The sequence below is a fragment of the Perna viridis genome, chromosome 8 (assembly GCF_037379345.1).
Source record: "Perna viridis isolate PV_CMFRI_1.1 ecotype Kerala chromosome 8, ASM3737934v1, whole genome shotgun sequence".
Classification (NCBI taxonomy): domain Eukaryota; kingdom Metazoa; phylum Mollusca; class Bivalvia; order Mytilida; family Mytilidae; genus Perna; species Perna viridis.
The window spans coordinates 22487098-22507988 of record NC_142452.1 but is presented as its reverse complement, the minus strand read 5'-3'; the positions used below and the strand labels follow the sequence as shown (position 1 = coordinate 22507988).

Genomic DNA, 20891 nt, shown 5'->3' with positions numbered 1-20891 from the left:
TATTTTGCTTTTTGAAATCATATTTAATTCATTACTGAGACAGTAGTCTGGAGAATGTACATTGCCGAACTATTAAAAACTTGGCTGACATTGATTCAAACCAGCAAAGCGATTTTCGATAGGCAAAAACAATTTTAATACCACCGTTTCTTTTTTTGTATTTTTTTATAAACATTTTTGTCAGTTTTTCTCTTCAATTCTTCTGTAGCTGCGTTTATTCTTTTATTATACATTTTGTAAAATTTGTTAATAATGTTTTTTTTTTAGTTTTGGCAGAATATTTTTTAAAATTTTTAGTATGGATATCATATTTTTAAATGTTTTATACAAGTTTTCATTCTCTTATCATATAATGTTTTTATTCATTTATTTATTTTTTTTGAGAATTGCATTAATTTGTTTATATTGCATGATAATCCTAATAAAAAATAATCATGTGAGTATATATAATATATAATAAAAATCTTCGTCTAATGGTGAATTTTATAGCAGCACACCAAATGAATATTTGTCGCAGGCAATTGAGGCGTTCCAAAAATGCAGCAACCTCTTTTTCTGAAAAAAAAAATATATTATAGGTTACCGAAACTATACTGATTTAATGTTATCATTGATGCTGCAAATTAACAGGAGCTGACAAAATGTGTAATTCATAGGTGTTTTAAGAAATGCTGGAGACATAACCAGAAACACAGGAATATGTAGGCTACTATGGGTATACTTGTAGGTGCTGTGCCTCTGGGAAAATTATATAGATTGTACGACCAATGCTTGTGTGAAAGAGTGAAATACTGGTTGAAGTGCCACAGACAAGTCGGAAACTTGTTTCAGTCCCACATGAGGGGTGTCAGATTTATTTACTTTGATAGATTTGTATATTTATGGCCAATTTTGACAATAGATATAAAGTAACAGAACAAATTGAAACAAAGCAATAAAATAGGTCTACAAATTGGGACTTTATTGTTTCTGATCAGGTGTCAACTACTTTGATAACGGAGAGTGAAGTCACTACTCGTATACATAATTGACCATTTTATCTACTTGAAGGAGTTGATAGATGTATATTGGGGTGTCAATTTCTTCGCTTATGGAAAAACACTTGATATGAACTTTGGTTGCACGAATGTATTAAATGGAACCCGGCTATAAAACGAGTTTTAAAACTTCCATCGTTACGTCACGGCTTTAATAATTCCTACATTATTTCAGTTTGAGTCTGTTATTTCATTTTATGACGGACATAAAGTATTCAAGTGAAGTGCATGACATTATAAAGAAACAAGGAAACTTATCGTGTGAAAAAAATGCCTAGTTAAAAAATGAACCCCATGCTGGGACTGTAATTGCTTCCTTATTTGAAGTGCTTACTAGAGATGGAGAATTATCTTCTTCTTTTCCACATCGACTTTATTCTTAAAAAAAAAACACCATATCTACATAGAATATTACATAATATATAACATATATTCTCATTAATCATGTGTATTGTATGTTTTATTTCTGACATCTTTAACAAGGAGTCCATAATTTACTTTATTAAAAAAATATTTCGAATATTGGGTAGATCATACTCCAGCAGTACTGGAGATTGTCTGGCAAGCTATTTTCTGACTTGGTGCCATATTCCAACCTCTTACGTTGTAGGAGTAGGGTAAATCAACGATGATGAACATACAAAAGAAAGGAGGCAATTAACTGATATCAAATGACGAGATCGACGCCGGTGTCTTGAAAACTGGTGGGAGTATGAGTCGGATGCACTTGAATGGTACGGAAGGCTAAATTACTTTGCCATGGCGGCCGAGTACGCGCAAAGCTCTTGGCTGGTATGTTTTAACCACTGATGCCAAGTTGCTCACAATTCCAGACGGGTTCAAAATAAAGAGAATTGTCACTAATCTACAGTTTATTACGATCATACATAAAATACATGTTACAGGATGAAAAGTTATTTTGATATCAGATAATTTTGAAAAACTCACATTTACGGTGCGCTCAATCAAATTATCATCTAAACGTTCTCAAATTCCTTAATACGGATGGGATCCATATGGCACAGGGGACATCAACAATCCAGGAATTCTCCATGTAGCGATAACTTCCTGTTAAGGCAAGTTACGCTATCGTCAACACATACAATCTACGACCTCGGACCACCGTCCGGCACCTCGGACCATTGTCCGGAACACGATAACTTCCTGTTAAGGCAAGTTATATTAACGTCAATAATTCACAATAACCTCGGACCATTGTCCGGAACCTCGGAACATATTGTCCGGAATACAAATACTTCCTGTTAAGGCAAGTATACGTCAAAACGTCAAACAAACATCATCCACAACAACGAGTTAACTTTCAGTTACGGCAAATTACAACTCAAAAATAATATTCCTCTTGCATCACTTGTCTCGAAAAACACATCCCTTAACCACATAATAATAAATTCCAATCTTACATTCAGTCTGCAACCGTATATTCCTAAACATCAAAATCTCCAATCTTCCCTTCGTTCCTTTTCTTCTCTTCTTCTTGTCTCCTTTTTGGCCACATATCCCATTTTATTCCACTACTAAATTTCAATCTCCAATCTTCTTTTAAAACTGAAAATCAAATCCCTTATATACTTTTCAACACCAATTTTACACCAACTATTTTAATTATCATAACTTACATAACTGACCTAAATTAAGCACCAATTCAACACCAACTTAGCACCAATTTCCAATAAATCAAAAACTTTGACAACTACTTAAAACAACATCCTACATGGGTAATATGATACTGTACTTCATCACCTTTCCTATAGAAAACCGCTTAAAATCATAATAAAGGTAAACTTCTGGATATAAGAATGACGGTACAATGACTAAATCAAAATATGCTTATCTAGACATGCAACTAATTATCATGAAAATATACACCTCTACAATTGTTGACATTTGTTTAAACAGCATTACTCCAGAAATGCTAGAGGTTGTCTGGCAAACTATTTTCTGACTTGGTGCCATTACATCCTATGGAGGAACGGAATTCCAACCTCTGACGTTTTAGGAGTAAAACTGTATGTGAAACGTATGTACAAAAACTTTTTTTATTTCCTTGGAGTAATGTACTACTGCTATCAAATAATGGTCTTCAAGATTGTTGTCGGAGTTGGAGTATTGCAATCTCTTCATTCATGGTATGGCCTAAGACATTTGATTGGATTACGTAATTGTGCTGTCGCTGCTTAACTTATCGACTTCAGTAATGTGCAATACTCATTTTGTGTATGCATTTCATACACCAGCCAGGGTTTTCTACTTCTGTAAACTTGTGCAAATATTTCCTGCTTTATCCTCGTCTTCTGATTCCGACCATTGTATTCTCATGCAATTAGTCGACTTATGAACATGCGCATAATGACCGTGTCTAATGTCGGTCATCTACCACCGCCTCAATTACAAAATAAAATCTGAAAAATGATAGACACACAAGTTATATAGAACTTGCAACATTCATACGGTGGCGTAAAATTGTGTCTCTGACGGGTAATAAAACTTAATGCAATTTGAGAAGTTTATCTTTTTGTGCATACCATTTGCCTATAGAATGACTCTTATCGCTATTTTTTTCCTTTTTCAAAGCACTCCAGGTCGTGATTTACTTCAAGTCAGGGGGCAAATCATGCAATATATAACAATTATATAGACCCAAACTCAAACAAAAATTTAATAATTTTTCAGCAAAAAGACTTCAAAGATTTGTGAATAAATCATGTCGAGTACCTTGACTAAATTTAACAAGTGAATTATAAAGTAATTTCAACCATTGACATTTATGCATCTATCTGCATAGTATTTGCACTAGGAAATTCTTAAAAGTTTTATTACTTCTGTTGTGAGGCCTTTACACGGGGAAATGTGCAAATCCATGGAACATATAAATTGTACATGCAGATGTATAATATTGGTAAAAGCGCTTATCTGGATATATGTTCCTAAAAAATTTAAGATTGAATTTCAGTCTAGTAAAAAGAAAAAAGATGTCATCTTGGGGAGCTAATTTTCATTTTGCATGTCGCCCTCCTGTGTCAGTGAGGCATAAACATCAGATAACAAATATCTCAGCGAACGACATGGTTATCTGTACTAGTCTGAGCCCCCCCCCCCACACACACACACACGCGCACAAACACATATACACACTCACACACCCAAAACACATGCATTTATGATTTGCGCTTCATTCGGTTTAAGTTATACCTAGTGACACTCTGCTTACGGTATGAATTCGGGGAGTTACTGAATGGACAGAAAGTCACCAAAAAGTGGAAAGGGGGTTGAAATGTCTTCCAGAAGATGTAAGTGGTCGTGATTGATGTTAGCAATGTTTCCTATTTCTGGCTGAAAGCACGAATGTATAATAAACATTGCTTAAACTTTTCGAGCGTTAGATATTAATATAAAGATCATACATCATGGTATTCTCCTTGGTTTTTATTAAAGGGAATATATACATGCACGATTAGATCATACACTGGTTTATCATAAGACGAAGCAAATAAAACAATTATAGACAGACAGAAACGTCAGACAGAAAGGTCAGATAACAAATCTGACATCTGTTTTGCTCAATCTCACTTGCCACTGTCGTTAGTATATTCAGAGTGAATTTTAGGTTTATGTAAACCAACATGTTTCAAAGAAGCGGGATCAACATAATTCTAGAGTTTTCGTCTAACTATATGTCGCCTCTTTATGGTGTCTGCTCCTTAGTTTCATCAGAGTGTATAAATTGAAATTATTTATCTTGATTTGATTAAAATCCTGTTTCACCTCATGATTCCGCACAGGGGACCAGCGAGAAAAAATATGGGTCCTCTTATTCCTAAAGTCAATAAGATAATTTTCACACCATATTTGAGTCCAAATAAATATATTCTGAGATGAGTGGACCAATTGAGTTGGTCCTAGTCATAAATTGTAATATTTTGAGATAATTTTGAGATGACAGATTGTAACAGAAAAAGGAGAACAAATCTCTATTAATGATGACAAGGGTGGTTATTCAAATTGTGGCATCAACTTCGTGAACCCATAATGGTGGTCTTGAACTCCTCTTCGGTTTACTCTGAAAAAAAAACTTAAATTTTTTGTGTCTTACCGATAAAAATAATAAGTTAATTTACTTACAGGAGGTTGCGTTAAAAACCGAAGTCTGTCAAGTCGACTAGACTTGTACTAGAAAGGGGATACATGCATTGACTTATACAAATCCAGTTTTATCTTGGGGAATACGTATATCTTTGAATTTACCACACGACTTACAAACGTCTCAGAATGTTACGACTCTATTTGCTACACTGCTCTATCGGATTAAATTGATACAGGGAAGATAACGTAAGCTTACAGAAGGGTCTGGAAAATTCCCAACGATGTTAAAACTGTCAAATTTGCGATGCAAATTTTTGGTCGTTCCCTCCGCGGCACTCGAACTCGTACCGCTGTGACAACTATGGCAACACCGCCAGCAAAAGTCCAGCGCCCTAGACCAATCGGCCAGCTGGGCTATTGATACAATATTTTTTTTTCATTTCTTTATTTTTAAATATGTTTTTTTTTCTATTTTTTCTTCTATTCACCAACCTCTCATACTACTTCCGAAAAATTAATAAATCTAAATTTGTAAAATAATGTGAAATGCAAAAAATACCAGTTTTATATATAATTGTAAATTTCGATTTGCTGTACACGTGTTTCAATGAGAAACCTCTCATCAGCACCATTACAATCAAATATGTAGAAAGATCATGATCGAAATATATAAGTTGTATACAAGAAGTACTCATAACCAAAACTATCGAAAGAGGAAGCCAAATCCATCACCGAGAGGTTCTATCATTTAAATGCAAGGAAAGAAGCCACAGTGTTTGACATATTTTTTAATTTGGAATACTGCAAGATTTCATAAATAGATAAAATATGATATAATTCGGTGTCAGACAAATCTGACTACTGGGTTGGTGAATACCCTCGGGGACCTCGGGTCCACCAGCAGCGGTATCACAAGCAAAACAATTTCGAGTATACACATCTATAGCTGCAAGTTGAAATCACGCGAGTCGCAAGATGTTTACATGCATTCAATGCTTAGCTTACACAGAGATCTATATCCTATCTAGTATAAAATACTTAATAATGTCTTTAATACCAAATGTTAGAGGATTGGACCTCTTTGTAGTTTCGCCATATAACAAAATTTGTCGGGGAGCTGAATTATTGTAGCCAAACTCTTACTATATTTTACACTGACAACGTGGCTTTTGCCGCTTGCAAGAGTAATCAAGGGAGTCAAGGTTATAGCGGTAATCAAATGAATGTAATCCAGGGACAAAGGCCAGACATAGAAAACAGACATACACAACAAAGAACATAGAGTAACTAAAATCATACGTACAAATTAACATTACAAATCAGCAACTCGGACTCCACTAAAAACTGGGAGCATGGACCAGGTGCACCGGTAGGGTAAGCGTCCTCAGCTTTTCTAGAAACACCCGCCGAGTTGCTCATAAAAATTCAAGTCCGGGATAGACAAACGAGGAAAGGAAAACTACGACCCGTTGAATAAATCAGTTTTCATGGTGCAGATGGATATACCATAACGATCCACGAGTTCATGATGACGACCACAAAACTTCTGTAATGATGACTTCAGTCTTGTAGCATCATAACCCTGTCCAAGAAGCCTATTTGTTAGAGTTCTAGGGCGATACAAAAAGTCTGCGCAGTTTCGGCAAGCTCTGGCATAACGTATGAGTTGTGATATGAACACTCCATACGCAGGTGCTGAAGGGATGATGCCACCGATGAAAGGAAAGTTGACAATTCTGAATGAAAAGTCATCACGTTTGTCGTAAAGTTTGGTCAATAGTTTTCCTTTACCATCAATTTCTAAGTGTAGGTCAAGCTACGAGGCTGACTTCACAGTGTCTGTAGTATCCTTTATCTCGAGTTCTTTGGGTAGATGCGATGTATCAAATCTCTGAAATTAGGGTTGTTTAATGTGCCATCTATATAGCGGAAACTGAGATTAAAGAATCTAGCCAAACGATATTGCAAAGTAAGACATTCTTGCCTTCCGGAGCACCTTATGTCACTTCTTTCATGTTTTCATGTTTTGGCCATTCGTGTACTTGATTTTAAAAACGTCGTTTATCAAAACATGTGTTATGAACAATATACCTCTAACTCATAGGTAAAAAGTTATGGTGACGTTTTTTTTTCAATGCGAGAATGAGGACATTAATGTCAAACAAATATAAAGAAACAAACCATGAAAAGGCAAGAGAGAATAAAAACAACAGAAATACTTATACAAGGAAAAAATATTTAGAAACTTGAATTAAAATTTATATCTCAATCAGTGAATTTAGCATATAGATACAAAACAATTACAAGGGTATTGGTCAGTTTTGGGAATTAATAACGAAAACATGTAACCCACCAGCTAAAATGGTGTTTAACATAAACAATGAAAATGGAACATTTTCGCGGTTTTAATATCACTCATTTACCGTAACGGGTTCCAAATTTAGGGTCTCACTAATTGCCGACAAGAAGCGACAAGACATTGATTTAGCGACAAGAAACTTTGAATTAGCGACAAGAAACTAAAAAATACAGACAAGAGGAGATAGACTATATTTATTTGCTGTTTGAATAATAAAAAGATGAAAAAAAAATTATCTTTTTTAATAGGAGAACTGAAAATGGAGAAGATTGTAAGAAGTTATATTAAAAAAAAAACTTGCATATGCATAGTTAATATGAATTTGCCACGTAAAATTAAAAATACAAAAGTTAGTGACAAAAGAATGAAGAGGAAATGATTCTTTGAGCTAAATAAATTTTGTGACTTTAATAGTAAAGTTACCCATCTGTATATATCAAAATTTCCAATGCTATATTTTATTGTGGTTTGTGCGTTATACACATGCTTAAAGTTAACCAAAGTTCCAAAATGATTGTTAGGTTTTTTTTTAAATTTATTTTTGTTTAGTTTAAAATGGAGTAAACGTGTTAAAAAAAGTGTTTCGACTATTGAAGTCTCATCAGTAACGTCAACGCTTTGTCAAAAAATAGCGGCATAATTGCATATCATTTTATTGTGGTTTTTGTGTCATACATGTGCATAAAGTTGACCAAAGTTCCAAAATGATTGTTGTGTTTTTTTTTAATTTATTTTTGATTAGTTTAAAATGGAGTAAACGTGTTTAAACATTTTGCGGCACGTGTTTCGACTATTGAAGTCTCATCAATAACGCTTTGCCAAAAATAGAGGAATTTAACGGACCAAATTATTTCTTCGAATTTTCTTTGTTTTATAAATTTGTAATTTGTTCAATTTTTGAATTTAGATATTGAAGTAACTTATGTTTTATAATTTTTATTTTATTTTTGTTAGTCTCATTTTGAGCGCTTTGCCAATTTGGAATGGGTATAAAACAACAGCAAAAAACATTTTCTTTGAATTTTAAATTAGACTAATATAGATAAGCATTGAATTTTACTCAAATCATTTTCGTGTTAAAATTTGCGAATATCATTTATGAATTTTCTAAATTTAGTATATTTTTCTTTTGTCATGCGATTATTTATTTATTTATTTATTTTTATTTTTATCAATGTTTATGTATAAACATGTATACAACATTCACTGACCGTGTTGAAGGGTGCAGGAGTTGTTTTTGTCACATCCATTTTCTCGTACTAATGAAGCTTTTGCTTATTAACTGAGTGTGTTTAACCGACCTTATGCGTTTCCTCTGGCCAGGCTTTCTGGCACAAGCACTTGTATTGGGAATCACCAGTTCCCCATCAGTAGATGTTATAACATTGCTTGATGTCTTAACACCCTTTCCGCCACAGCACATTATTTTTGCAACAGAGTCAATATATTCGGCGACTGATTTAGACATTGTGTCATTTGAATGGCATTTTCTCAAACCAACTTATTCTCTTCTTGTATTGCTTATCCCTTTTCAGGGTTGCGTAGTAACACTTTAGCACAAATAAATTAGAATCGTCTGGTTGAGGTTCTAAAGGAATAAATTCCTTTTTTTATTTTTTTGCAATGAAGGCCATTCTTTTTGACACATGAGTGAAGAGTGCAGTCAACTTTTCGTACATAATATGTAGTTTTTGGTGGATGTTGTTTTGGAACCCCATGTTCCACATCCCAATACTCCATTTTCTTTGATTGCGCTCTCTTATTTATGTTTGCAGTATGATCTAGCACATAATAGACATTTTATTTAACAACTCGAGGAATTGTCATCCAGGAAGTAGCATTCTTACTCTCCAGCATATCAATGAGATTCTCTAATGTCAAATTTTTTTTATTTGATAAAGCGCGCCCCTTATCTTCGACCGATTCTGAATTTGATTCATTGTTTGGCGTCAATATATTTAAATCAATGTCTTCCGACAAATTTGGGTCAATGTCTACTGACATATTTATGTTTTGCTCCATGTCTATTGACATGTTTGTTTCAATATCTACTGATATATTTGGTTTACTTTACTCAGTTTTCTGGTTTATGGCTTCATAAATAATGATGCTAAAAAAATCATTACGGCCAATATTATTTTTTATTTTTAAATCAAAAGAATCAGTGTGTATGATTCTGAAGGTTACAACAACAATTCTTGTTACCAAAACCCTTTGATTGTAAGATCAAAGGGTGAGTGGTTTCTTTTAGGTAATTAATATCATAACTACCTCAATTAACAATTTAACGACCCACGTGCCGGGGAAAGCCCACGTGCCACCATAAGTCAGTGATTAACACCTTGTTGACTGGCGCGTGGATGAATGTCATAACTTAATTCATCCGATTGGCTGATATGCGTAAATATACAAATCTATCAGAATTTAGAATGATCAAGAATCCTGACATATCTGCATTCTTTAAGAATGATTTCAAATATTTTTACAAAAATAAAAATAGTATATAGCATCAAAGAAATAGGTAACATATATCTTAATCTTTTGATAAAAACATAGCATTTTAAAACTCAAATCTTTGCAAATTACATTATTTTTCACCCTTTTCATCAATCTATTTCTTTATTATATTTTAAAATGTCATTTAAAATAGAATATTTGATTAATATTAGTTTCTCGAAATTTTAAACCTTATAAGGCAAATTTTTACCAGGGACATTAATACGTATTAATGTCTATTTTTATCAACTTTGCACGTACATTTTTTTTTTAAATATATCCAGGGGTTTATAACATCTGCAATTATTTCTATTTTTTCATCTTTTTATAATTCAAACAGCAAATAAATACAATCTCTCTCCTCATGTCGGTATTTTTTAGTTTCTTGTCGCTAATTCAAACTTCTTGTCGCTTTTTGACGCTTCTTGTCGGTAATTAGTGAGACCGCAAATTTAGAATCTTCTGATAACATCCGGTGTTTCCAGCGGCATTTTCGAATATTACATGATTTAAAAGCCAAAATATGATAGTCCCGACCTTCAGTTTTGTATAGAACAATACAAGGCTAATTACTGAAGCAATGATAATCTAGGGTAAAATCATAAAAGTAGTGTTAGGGCCAAAAGATTTTTTTTATTGGCGGAATTCCGAACGAAAATGGAGACATTCTCCCGATCGGGCAATGCCATAAATTTGCCAAATAAGATATAGCTTCTGACACTACTGAATCCTACAAGCTTTGGGAATGATTCAGGTTCAGTACTTTTGCAAAACTGTCAAAAAATGCTACTTCTGGTAGGAAGAATGTTAAAACCCTGCAATCTACGCCGAACCCAGAACAGTTATGCCAATAATTTAACAAATATTTGGAATGCCCTTTGTTGTTTCCCACTTATTACCATGATTACTGATGAAAAATTCCTAAAAAAAAATTGGCAAAATGATAAGTGGCATGAAGTTGTCTGCTGAAAATGGATCATGATACTTTTGCTACGGGCTTTGCTCGCACTTAAGGCCATTGCCTTCCTAATATGATACAATTGGCACTGAATTGTGTTCACTTACATGCAGTATATTCTCCACATGATTTTTTAACAGTGCTTACTGCCATAGCACGGCTCTTTTGACCTTCCTCCAATATTATAGAACTGTGCCCATAGTGCATTCTAACTAAGAATTATTAGCACAATGCTAAGTATCATGGGGCTGCAAAGTACAGTGCTATAATGGACTGACTAAAAAGACTGATACAATGTACATATACCCTGAATTGACATGTTTCTGCATTACATACAGTATATATTATACATTGTATTTAGAAATCGAGCCATAATGAGCTTATAAAAAGTCATCCAGCATCATCCATTTGAGTGGATATTCAACATTGACTGCATGAAAATCCACTTTTTCAGCCTGGATGTACATGTTTGTAAATGCATTGCTACGGGTCTCACTAATTGCCGACAAGAAGCGTCAATAAGCGACAAGAATTTGATTTAGCAACAAGAAGCTTGAATTAGCGACAAGAAACTAAAAAAACTTCTTACAAGTGGAGATAGACTATATTTATTTGCTGTTTGAATAATAAAAAGATGAAAACAAAATTATCTTTTTTAATAGGAGAACTGAAAATGGAGAAGATTGTAAGAAGTTATAATAAAAAAAAAATTTTGTACATGCATAGTTAATATGAATTTGCCATGTAAGGTTAAAAATACAAAAGTTCGTGACAAAAGAATGAAGAGGAAATGATTCTTTGAGCTAAATAAATTTTGTGATTTTAATAGTAAAGTTACCCATCTGTATATATCAAAATTTCCAATGCTATATTTTATTGTGGTTTGTGCGTTATACACGTGCTTAAAGTTAACAAAAGTTCCAAAATGATTGTTAGGTTTTTTTTTAAATTTATTTTTGTTTAGTTTAAAATGGAGTAAACGTGTTAAAAAAATTTTTGCGGCACATGTTTCGACTATTGAAGTCTCATCAGTAACGTTAACGCTTTGTCAAAAAATAGCGGAATAATTGCATATCATTTTATTGTGGTTTTTGTGTCATACATGTGCATAAAGTTGACCAAAGTTCCAAAATGATTGTTTTTTTTTTTTTCAATTTCTTTTTTTTTATTTTAAAATGAAATAAAAATGTTTAAAAATTTTGAGGCACATGTTTCGACTATTGAAGTCTCATCAGTAACGCTTTGCCAAAAATAGTGGAATTAAATGCAAATCTAAAGGACCAAATTATTTCTTCGGATTTTCTTTGTTTTATAAATTTGTAATTTGTTCAATTTTTGAATTAAGATATTTGTATTAATGTCAGCGAAACAAAGCGAAACCATATGAAAATACATGTACGTAGCAAAGATTCTAACAAACGTACTTTTGCAAGGACCAGAGTGACTGTTTTGAGTGCGGTATTTATGTTAAAGATGAGTAAAAAGTGTTGCTTCTTCAGCTTGGGTGTATTGAATGCATGTATAAGATGAGTTAAGTTTTGGCTTCAGTCAGCTTGGTAGAAAAACAAGTTCTGTACTAGTAACCCTTTGAGCATTAATGACTAATAAAACAACCAATATCATAACTACCTCAATTAACAATTTAAAAACCCACGTGCCGGGGAAAGCCCACGTGCCACCTTAAGTCAGTGATTAACACCTTGTTGACTGGCGCGTGGATGAATGTCATAATTAATCCGATTGGCAGATATGTGTAAATATACAAATCTATCGAAATTTAGAATGAACTGTAATCCTTACATATCTGCATTTTTTAAGAATGATTTCAAATATTTTTTTTTTTTTTTTTTTTTAAATAAAAATAGCATATGACATCAAAGAAATACGTAACATATACCTTAGTCTTTTGATAAAACGTAGCATTTTTTAAACTCAAATCTTTGCAAATTACCTTATTTTTCGCCCTTTTCATTAATTTCTTTCTTTCTTATATTTTAAAATGTCATTTAAAATGATATATTTGTTTCTCGACATTTTAAACCTTATATAGCAAATTTTTACTAGAGACATTGATGTGCATTAATGTCTCTGTTTTTATCAACTTTGCATCTACAATTTTTTTAAAATATAACCAAGGATTTATAACTCCTTACAATTGTTTCTTTTTGTTCATCATTTTATAATTCAAACAGCAAATAAATACAGTCTCTCTCCTCTTGTCAGTATTTTTTAGTTTCTTGTTGCTAATTCAAACTTCTTGTCGCTAAATCAATTTCTTGTCACTTCTTGATGCTTCTTGTTGGTTATTAGTGAGACCGATTGCTATGAACTTAAATTACATCATTTAAAGCAAAAATGCCAATGTGAATAATAGAGGCTGGTCTCGCACATGAAGAATATAAAGAATGAACATCAGAATAAAAAAGTACAGATTTGGTGAAACACATCAGATGCACCAGCAGACAATTTTGTTTAACTTAAATCAAGAATATGAAATACATGTAGCACACTTGTAGCTTCATCTTTTTTTTATAAGGATTATTATTAAGTAAAAATACATCCTACACTACATGTACATGTAGTTAACAAAAACTTTTGTTTCATAATGAGTGAAAATTGTATATCAAAAAATATCCACTCCAGGTACTGAATTTCAGCATCAACATTTTTTTATTTAATCTTTTTCTCTATGATTTGATTGATATAATTTGGTCTGTTGACATTCCACATCTATCATGGCAGAACTTCTAGTGATCCTCTCTATATGATGTCACCAATTTTGTCAGGAGAAAAACATCAGAAAAGTCACAATTATAGAAAATGATACACAATCACCATGATCAGGCAACAACCAATTTTCATGTCACTAGTTCATACCACATTGTCCAATTACTGGTAATGTATATACATGTCTATATGTATCAAAGCCCATGAAGAAGCAAAATACATGTATACATGCTCATGTTGCATTGATATAAATATGAGTCTTTTTTCTTTGTAGTTTTTTACAGTCTTATGAACATGCCAGAGAAGAGATGTATGGTTTTATGTACAGTTACTGAAGTCAAAGATTCACAGGTTGTCTACCCTTGTTGTCCTAAATGTTGTTCCAAACTAAGATCTGATTGCTTCCATGATAGGTATGCACATGAACACCTGATAAGTATTGTCAGAAATGTCTTCATTCAAATGTATATAGAATGTGACATGTATTTTCTTGCTATTTTTTCATTTTCTAAACTACTTCACCTTTAGACTGAATGAAAAAGATGATGAATTCAGAGAAAAGTTTTCAATAATAAAATATTCATTTTATGATCAAGTCATTTCAACCAAATTTCTTCAACATGCTCAATATCAATTGCAACCAAGAAATAATACAGCACAACTACACAATGTACCTGACATTTGTTTTTATACTTGAAGCAAAAAAAAATTTCATGCAACAATTTTTTTTTCATAGCTGATTCCCCATTCATGATCAAATGTTTAAAAAAGATTGGAATTCTTTTGTTATACCAATGGCTAGATCCCAAGACTTTAGAAAGGGGTTCAAGGCTATCATTTGCTCATTTCTGTCAATATTTTGCCACAAATGAAGGGGTGGTGGTACCAACCCCTGTATCCCTCACTGTGTACCAGTGATTGTAAATCAACTGAATGATCTTCAATCTAATTATTTGAATGCCTTCCATTTACTGTCCATGGCCACCAAATTTCCTTTCTAGTTAGGACCTGTAGTATATGATGTCACTACATTACCAACTATTATTTGAGCCCAAGGTTTCATCAATAATTTAATTGTGTTGAATTAAAGCTGTCCTGGTTTATAATTTATTTTTCATTATGTTTGATATTTCATGTGCTTGGTACATGTAATTTGACACATGGTTAAGCTATGCAGGTTTTAATTCTTCTTTTTACTTACATGATCTGCTAGTGCCTGTTTTGAACGTGAATGTAAGATAGTTGTATGTTTATAAACTAGAGAAATGGTTGATAGGAAAAAAGTTTTCTTCAAAATTTAAATAAGAACATGTAAAATTAAATTGAAAGATTATTTCATTGGATCTTCCAATTGTAATTTGGACAATATACAGAGGTACATTAATGACTTGTACATGCATCATTGATCCAGCTAGAAAATTAGAATAAAAGGAAATAACCTAGGAAAAGATGAAAGTTTGACATGATAAACCTAAATAACAAGGATACACTTTATACTTTATGGGTGATTTTATAGTTACATGCAAAATATTTTAATTTGATTATATTGTGGTGAAAGAAACATTTTTGAGATGAAAAATGATATTACTGGTATATAATGATTGAATAAATTTTTAAAGAGTCACTTCTGACAAGACACATGTCACTTTACCCCTTTATTTTATGTTTAGGCTAGTTGCGACACTTGACTGTATGAAATGAATTTGGATGGAACTGCTAGCTTAAAATAAAGAGGCAGTGAACATTTGCCATAAAAGTTGCCCTTTCTCTGCCCTTCAGATAATCATGTTCTGACTCTAAATGAATTATATACAGGTACCTATTGATCCCTCTATTTCTGGATAGTGATCGCTTGTTCTAACTTTTAAAGTGATTTATTGAATATAAGCCTTTTCATGATAAAATTGAAAATGAATTTAAACTTTTTTTTTTTTTTTCAGATGGCAGTGCTTGAAATGTGGATATAATACAATTGCGGGAGAAATGGACTGGAGATACCGTTTGTCTTTGTTAATTACTGATGGACCAGTCCTTGTCAACATCTGTGTATTTGGTAGTGTCCTTCAACAATATTTTGGTCTCCCACCAAACCAGTTTGTAAGGTAATACAGGGCCAAATCTAGACATAGGTGACAAGGAGAAGTTTTAGTAAATTCTGTTTAAAAAAATAACAATAATGATATTTTGTCTATGTTATCTATAAGAAAAGCCTTTCCCCGTCAAGGACAAATGGGAGAAGTGAGCACAAACAAGGAGAAGTATTTGCTCTTTTCTCCCTCTTGATAAGGCTCTGATAACAGATTAATAAATTTAGAGTATAATTATGTATGTTGAACTTGATGCAAGTTTTACTTTGGTATCAAAACTATTACCTGTTTAAAAAGTAGGAGATATTGTAGTGCACAAAGTGGAAGCAACAAATGTTTTATTTGGTTGTTGTGTAATCCTTATGTTTATTTCTAAATGAATTTTATGTCTAAGGCCTTTGGCAGTGTAGGGCCAGCTGGTTTTACAAAAAAAATATTTCAAATTGAGATTTTCCTAAAATCCTCATTTTTTTTGTAATTTCAAGCATGCTGTTTGGTTCAAATTTTGAACCAAGAGAGATTTGAGGAAGTCCTCAGTCTGAGCTTTTTTTCTGAAACCCAAGCAAGTTGCATGTTTTCAGTAAGCTAATTTCCTTTCAGATTTTTGAGAAAGGTAGAGAGCACATATGGTAACTCAGAAGATGTGGTACTACAAGCACTCAGACAGTGTTTTGTTGGTAATTATTACTACTTTGGATTAAAGGCTTCCACACTTGTTACCAAAGATAATGCTAGAGTGAGTCTGTCTCAAGTGATTACACAGAAAAGAACAGCATGTCAGAATGCTTTACTTACCCAAGAGGACACTTCTAGTACAGTTGTTTTCCAAATGATTCCTGCAGTAGACAGGGAGGCCTTTACATTGTATGAGATTATCCAGAACTTTTTCAAGGTTCCGAGCAATGTTACTCTGAAAACAGATCATATGGATAAACAGAACATAAGTGACAGCTCTTTTATGTGGAGGAGTAAAAATCTAGATAATTCCGAAAATAGTTCAAGGTCAACAATAAATGGGAGTTCCTCTTTTATATCACTTGGTCAAACAACTGCTTTACTTAGCTGTGATATGTCAGACATTGACACATCAACCACCTGCTTAACTAAAAGCTCTGTTTATGATAAAACAAAGAATTCTGTATGCTATATAACTGGGGATGAAAGAATTGATAAAACTACCAACAATATAAACAATTATACACTGGAAAACTGCCATAAGACGAATAAATCTGGGTCTTTTAGTATGTTTTTTGCTAATAATGCAATAGGTTTTACTAAGAAGTTACAGTCTGGTTTTGAAACAGAAAAAGGAGCATCAGTTTTAAGAATTGATTCTGAGCCTTTATTCTCTCAACATGAAACTGTTGCCTCAAGAGATAGCAGACCTGAAACAAGTCCAGTTGGCAGATCAATAGAAAAGAATAGAATACAACTGTGTGTTAACTCAGAATCTTTGTTTTCACAAGATAACTATCCCACTAGTCCTGAAATACTCAGGGAAAACCAAAGCCAGGATTCTTTTATTTGTAAACAGATGGAATCTGTATGTGATGCCACTTGTAGTGTGATGGATCAAACAAAAGATATGGACAACCTGGATAATACAAGCCTTAATGGATCCCTTCTGTTGGAAAAATTAAAACTTCCTGCAATGCCGGGAAATGTTCCTGATTCTGAAGAGTTAGAATTATACTTACTGAATGATTCTAGTTTTGATCGTACTGCTGATTGTATGAACACTCAAGATGACACCTATACTTCAGAATACCAGAATACTGACACTAATACACATATAAGAATGACAGGAGTAGGTTCATCTAAGGAAAATTTATGTCTAAATGAAGACCGTGATCCAGTAATAATAAAGCAATTCTGCAGCAAGGATCCTGACAGTGGTCAGTTGAATAAAAAAATGGACTTGTCATGTGACTCAAAAAATGAAATGGATGTACAAGTATCTAAATCTTCCAAGTTAAAATATGATAACATGCTGATGGAACTTGAATGTGGTGACATGAAAGTTGAAAAATATGAACAATTTTATCAACCAGAAGAACAAAATATTATACACAAGGAATATTTTATTGATAACAATGATGAAGTTATAACTTGTGCTCCAGAACTTGGCAACTCAGATTTAGATGAGCTTTGTTGTCAGTTCAATGAAAACTTAAAAAATTATATCAATGGTAAAGATGATGACAAACTAAGTTATAAGAATGACGCTAATCAGGAATCAATCAGTGACAACAAACCCATAGTTTATATTGACTTACCAGTTAATCATATTCAGGCCTCAGATCATAGTAAAGAAAATGCAGAACCAGATAATACTAATGCTATAATTAGTTTGAATTTGAATGCTGAAAGTCAGTCTGTAAAAAACTTAAGTTCAAGATCATGTAGTATTGTGTCCGAGTCACAATGTTTGAACTGCTCTGAAGATCTGTTTGGAAATTCTGTGGAGGAGTCAAAGCAAACTAACAACGTGTATGATGAATCATGTGGGAATAGTCATTTTAGTTTGGATGAAAAAATATCTGATTGTAAGAAAAAATCAGTAAGATTTTCTAGAAGATTGAGTTTCCAGAAATCAGTGCAGCTGATAGATTTACAAATGAAGATGAAATCAAACAACTGTAATGTTAGAACTGATGCAGAATTAAATAAAAAGTCATGCTTAAAATCAGAACTACAGGTGATAGAAGAAAATCAGCAGTCTACTGAACAAAAGTTGAAAGACTCTCATACTTTGACAGGAATGGTAAATTCTCCTATTTATAATCACAATTCTATGGTTTTGTCACAAGATTTATTTTCACCTAGTCCAGATATATGTTTAAAATTCAAAAATCATACTGTCTATAGAAACCAAATGATAAACAAAGAGAAGGATATAACAGGAAACAATTCATTTAGCCAACATAGACATTCCTCAACTCCAATAGATGTTGACACAGACCAAGTTACTGAGGATATCAATAGTGACTCACTCATCTTTAATGATTCGGTTGACATAGGAGATGATAAAGAGAGCTTTTCCCCACACAATCATCTAAGCAGTCACTGTAGTGTGGGTGAGAATAGTGGCAGTTTATTTTCCATGAGCTGTTCACTATTCTCAAATTCATATACAAAGGGAAATAACTCTTCTTGTTTTTCAAATAGATCAAATTTGAAAAAAGAATCAGTGTTGAGTTCTGTTTCAAGAACTAACTACTCATGTGATCTTTTTAGTCCTTCATTTTGTGATAAAGACTTATCTCCACAGATTCATTTACCTGTTAAAAGATTGTTTTTAGACAAACAGTGATATTTTAAATAAAATATTTGAACATTTGAGCTTTGTCAAAACTTTCCAAAAAAGAACTAAATTCAACTTATTAACAAGAAAAAGGAATTTTTAGAAGTTCTACTATAATAAATTCAACAATCAAGCAAAACAAAAAAAAAAAAAGAAAACAGTAAAAAATAGGGAGATGAAAAAATGAGTCACAACATTCATACTTCCAGTGAAGTTCTGTGTTAAGTATTTTTGTACTAACAAATCATTATTCAGTGCCAACTCAAGACTAAAACAGTGTTTTAAAGGTTCAAAATATAAAATACAGATGTGTACTTCCAGTAACTTCTCATCAAGTAACAGGGACTAGATCTTGGAGAGTCTTTTGGGTTGTGGATGTCGTCACTAATTTCCCAAGTGAAAAAAGAGGTATCTGTATGTGTTCTGTATTCAGATTTTTTACATTGATTAGATTGCCATTATATCTATCGACTGTAATACACCCATTTTGAGGGAGGATATATTGTAATGGTGTCCATCTGTTCTATCATTGACAACTTCCTCTAGAACTATTCATCGAAGCAATTTCATATTTTGAGAAGAGCTTTACAAATGTACATTTTGTATATATGTAAAATTTTATTTCTGACTGAAGCGACATCAACTTTTTGCTCACAGATTTTAGATGAAATTGTGCATTAGAGTCGTTATTTATCTTTTCTTGGTTTTTGTAGTATGTACTGGAACAATGGAAATTAAACACCTACTGATTTAATTTTTTAATTGATTGAAGATGGAATGAGAAATATAACAATCTATGAAACGTATGCAGTGCTGTTGACATACATGTAAGTAGAAATTAGTTTTCATAAATTATGATAAAATACATTGTGCTTTATCCACGACAGATTTGATAAGTATAAGTCTGCATAGTGAATATTTTATAATTATGTTATAGTCAACTCAGATTAGAAAAAAGAATTAAGAAGTGGAATCTTTTAAATACCATGTACATTTGTATATTAAATATAGGAAGTTTTAAACATTTCTCTTCATGGGGAGAGAATAGGCTTGCTTATAAAAATGGAAACTGACAGAAATTTTCAAAGGTACATGTATAACTTTCTTCACTGATAAGAATTGCAAAGTGTCAATTGATATCAACATTACACTGTGGCTATTTAGATTAGATCCAATAAATACACATTAAATACAACATGTGTAGGACCTATTACTTTTACTGGTATTACATTGAACCAGTTGTTCACACCTGTATTGGATGAAAGCACAGACCATTTTTTTGCCCGAGGGTGGGCTTGGGATTTTATGTTGAGTGAGAGATTTTTTTTTCAGCAGCAGCAGTCAGAGTTACATGTAAAACAAAGTATTTGAAATTATACATTGTTAAGTAATGGAGGAAATATTGAATCATATTTTTTTCTGTCCATGACGTGAGTAATAAACAATATTTTGCTCAAATAAGGAATAATTCTTTTTTTTTTTTTTTTTTCAAAATAATCCCAGCCCCCAACCCCTTAGTACAAAAATTGTAGGTGCCTAAAGTGCAACATGTGTCACACACATACATGTACATGTAGATTATACACAAATTTTTTACCACCTAGTAATTAACAGATTTTGACAACATAAAGGCACATTTTCAAATTAAGGTATGTATTGCCTCGCAACCATTTACTTTCTTAGGCCATTTGGAAACAGCAACCCTGGAGTTGAAAATAATAACATCTCTGTTTTAGATGAGAATAATTTAAAATTGTAAATGAGTACTTTCATATACATGTAGCAATACAAGTACATGTACAATGTACACAAAAACTTTTGA

General features: G+C 32.6%; 1 protein-coding gene across 5 annotated transcripts; it reads left to right on the top strand.

Annotated features, from left to right (window-relative positions):
- The first annotated feature begins 10445 nt into the window (after nt 1–10445).
- LOC148609859 (uncharacterized) lies at nt 10446–19896 on the top strand. Of its 5 annotated transcripts, none has more exons than XR_015914573.1 (5): nt 10446–10586; nt 13963–14029; nt 15619–15780; nt 16366–19477; nt 19783–19896. XR_015914573.1 is itself a non-coding variant. In XM_088541299.1 (4 exons), the coding sequence occupies exons 2-4, from the start codon at nt 13967–13969 to the stop codon at nt 19076–19078; spliced, it is 3000 nt and encodes a 999-aa protein (XP_088397425.1). In that variant the 5' UTR covers nt 10446–10586; nt 13963–13966; the 3' UTR covers nt 19079–19701. The 5 variants fall into 5 exon arrangements, 1 of the variants encoding a protein (XP_088397425.1); XR_015914571.1 differs by having other exon boundaries at nt 13963–14091; XR_015914574.1 differs by having other exon boundaries at nt 13953–14029.
- The last annotated feature ends 995 nt before the right edge of the window (nt 19897–20891 follow it).

Bases quoted from the DNA above. Each gene is read 5' to 3' on its own strand.
- LOC148609859 (XM_088541299.1), top strand. From the start codon at position 13,967: ATGAACATGCCAGAGAAGAGATGTATGGTTTTATGTACAGTTACTGAA. The intron at 14,092-15,618 runs GTATGCACATGA...TTTTTTTTTCAG, and splicing joins TCTGATTGCTTCCATGATAG to ATGGCAGTGCTTGAAATGTG. The intron at 15,781-16,365 runs GTAATACAGGGC...ATTTCCTTTCAG, and splicing joins CCACCAAACCAGTTTGTAAG to ATTTTTGAGAAAGGTAGAGA.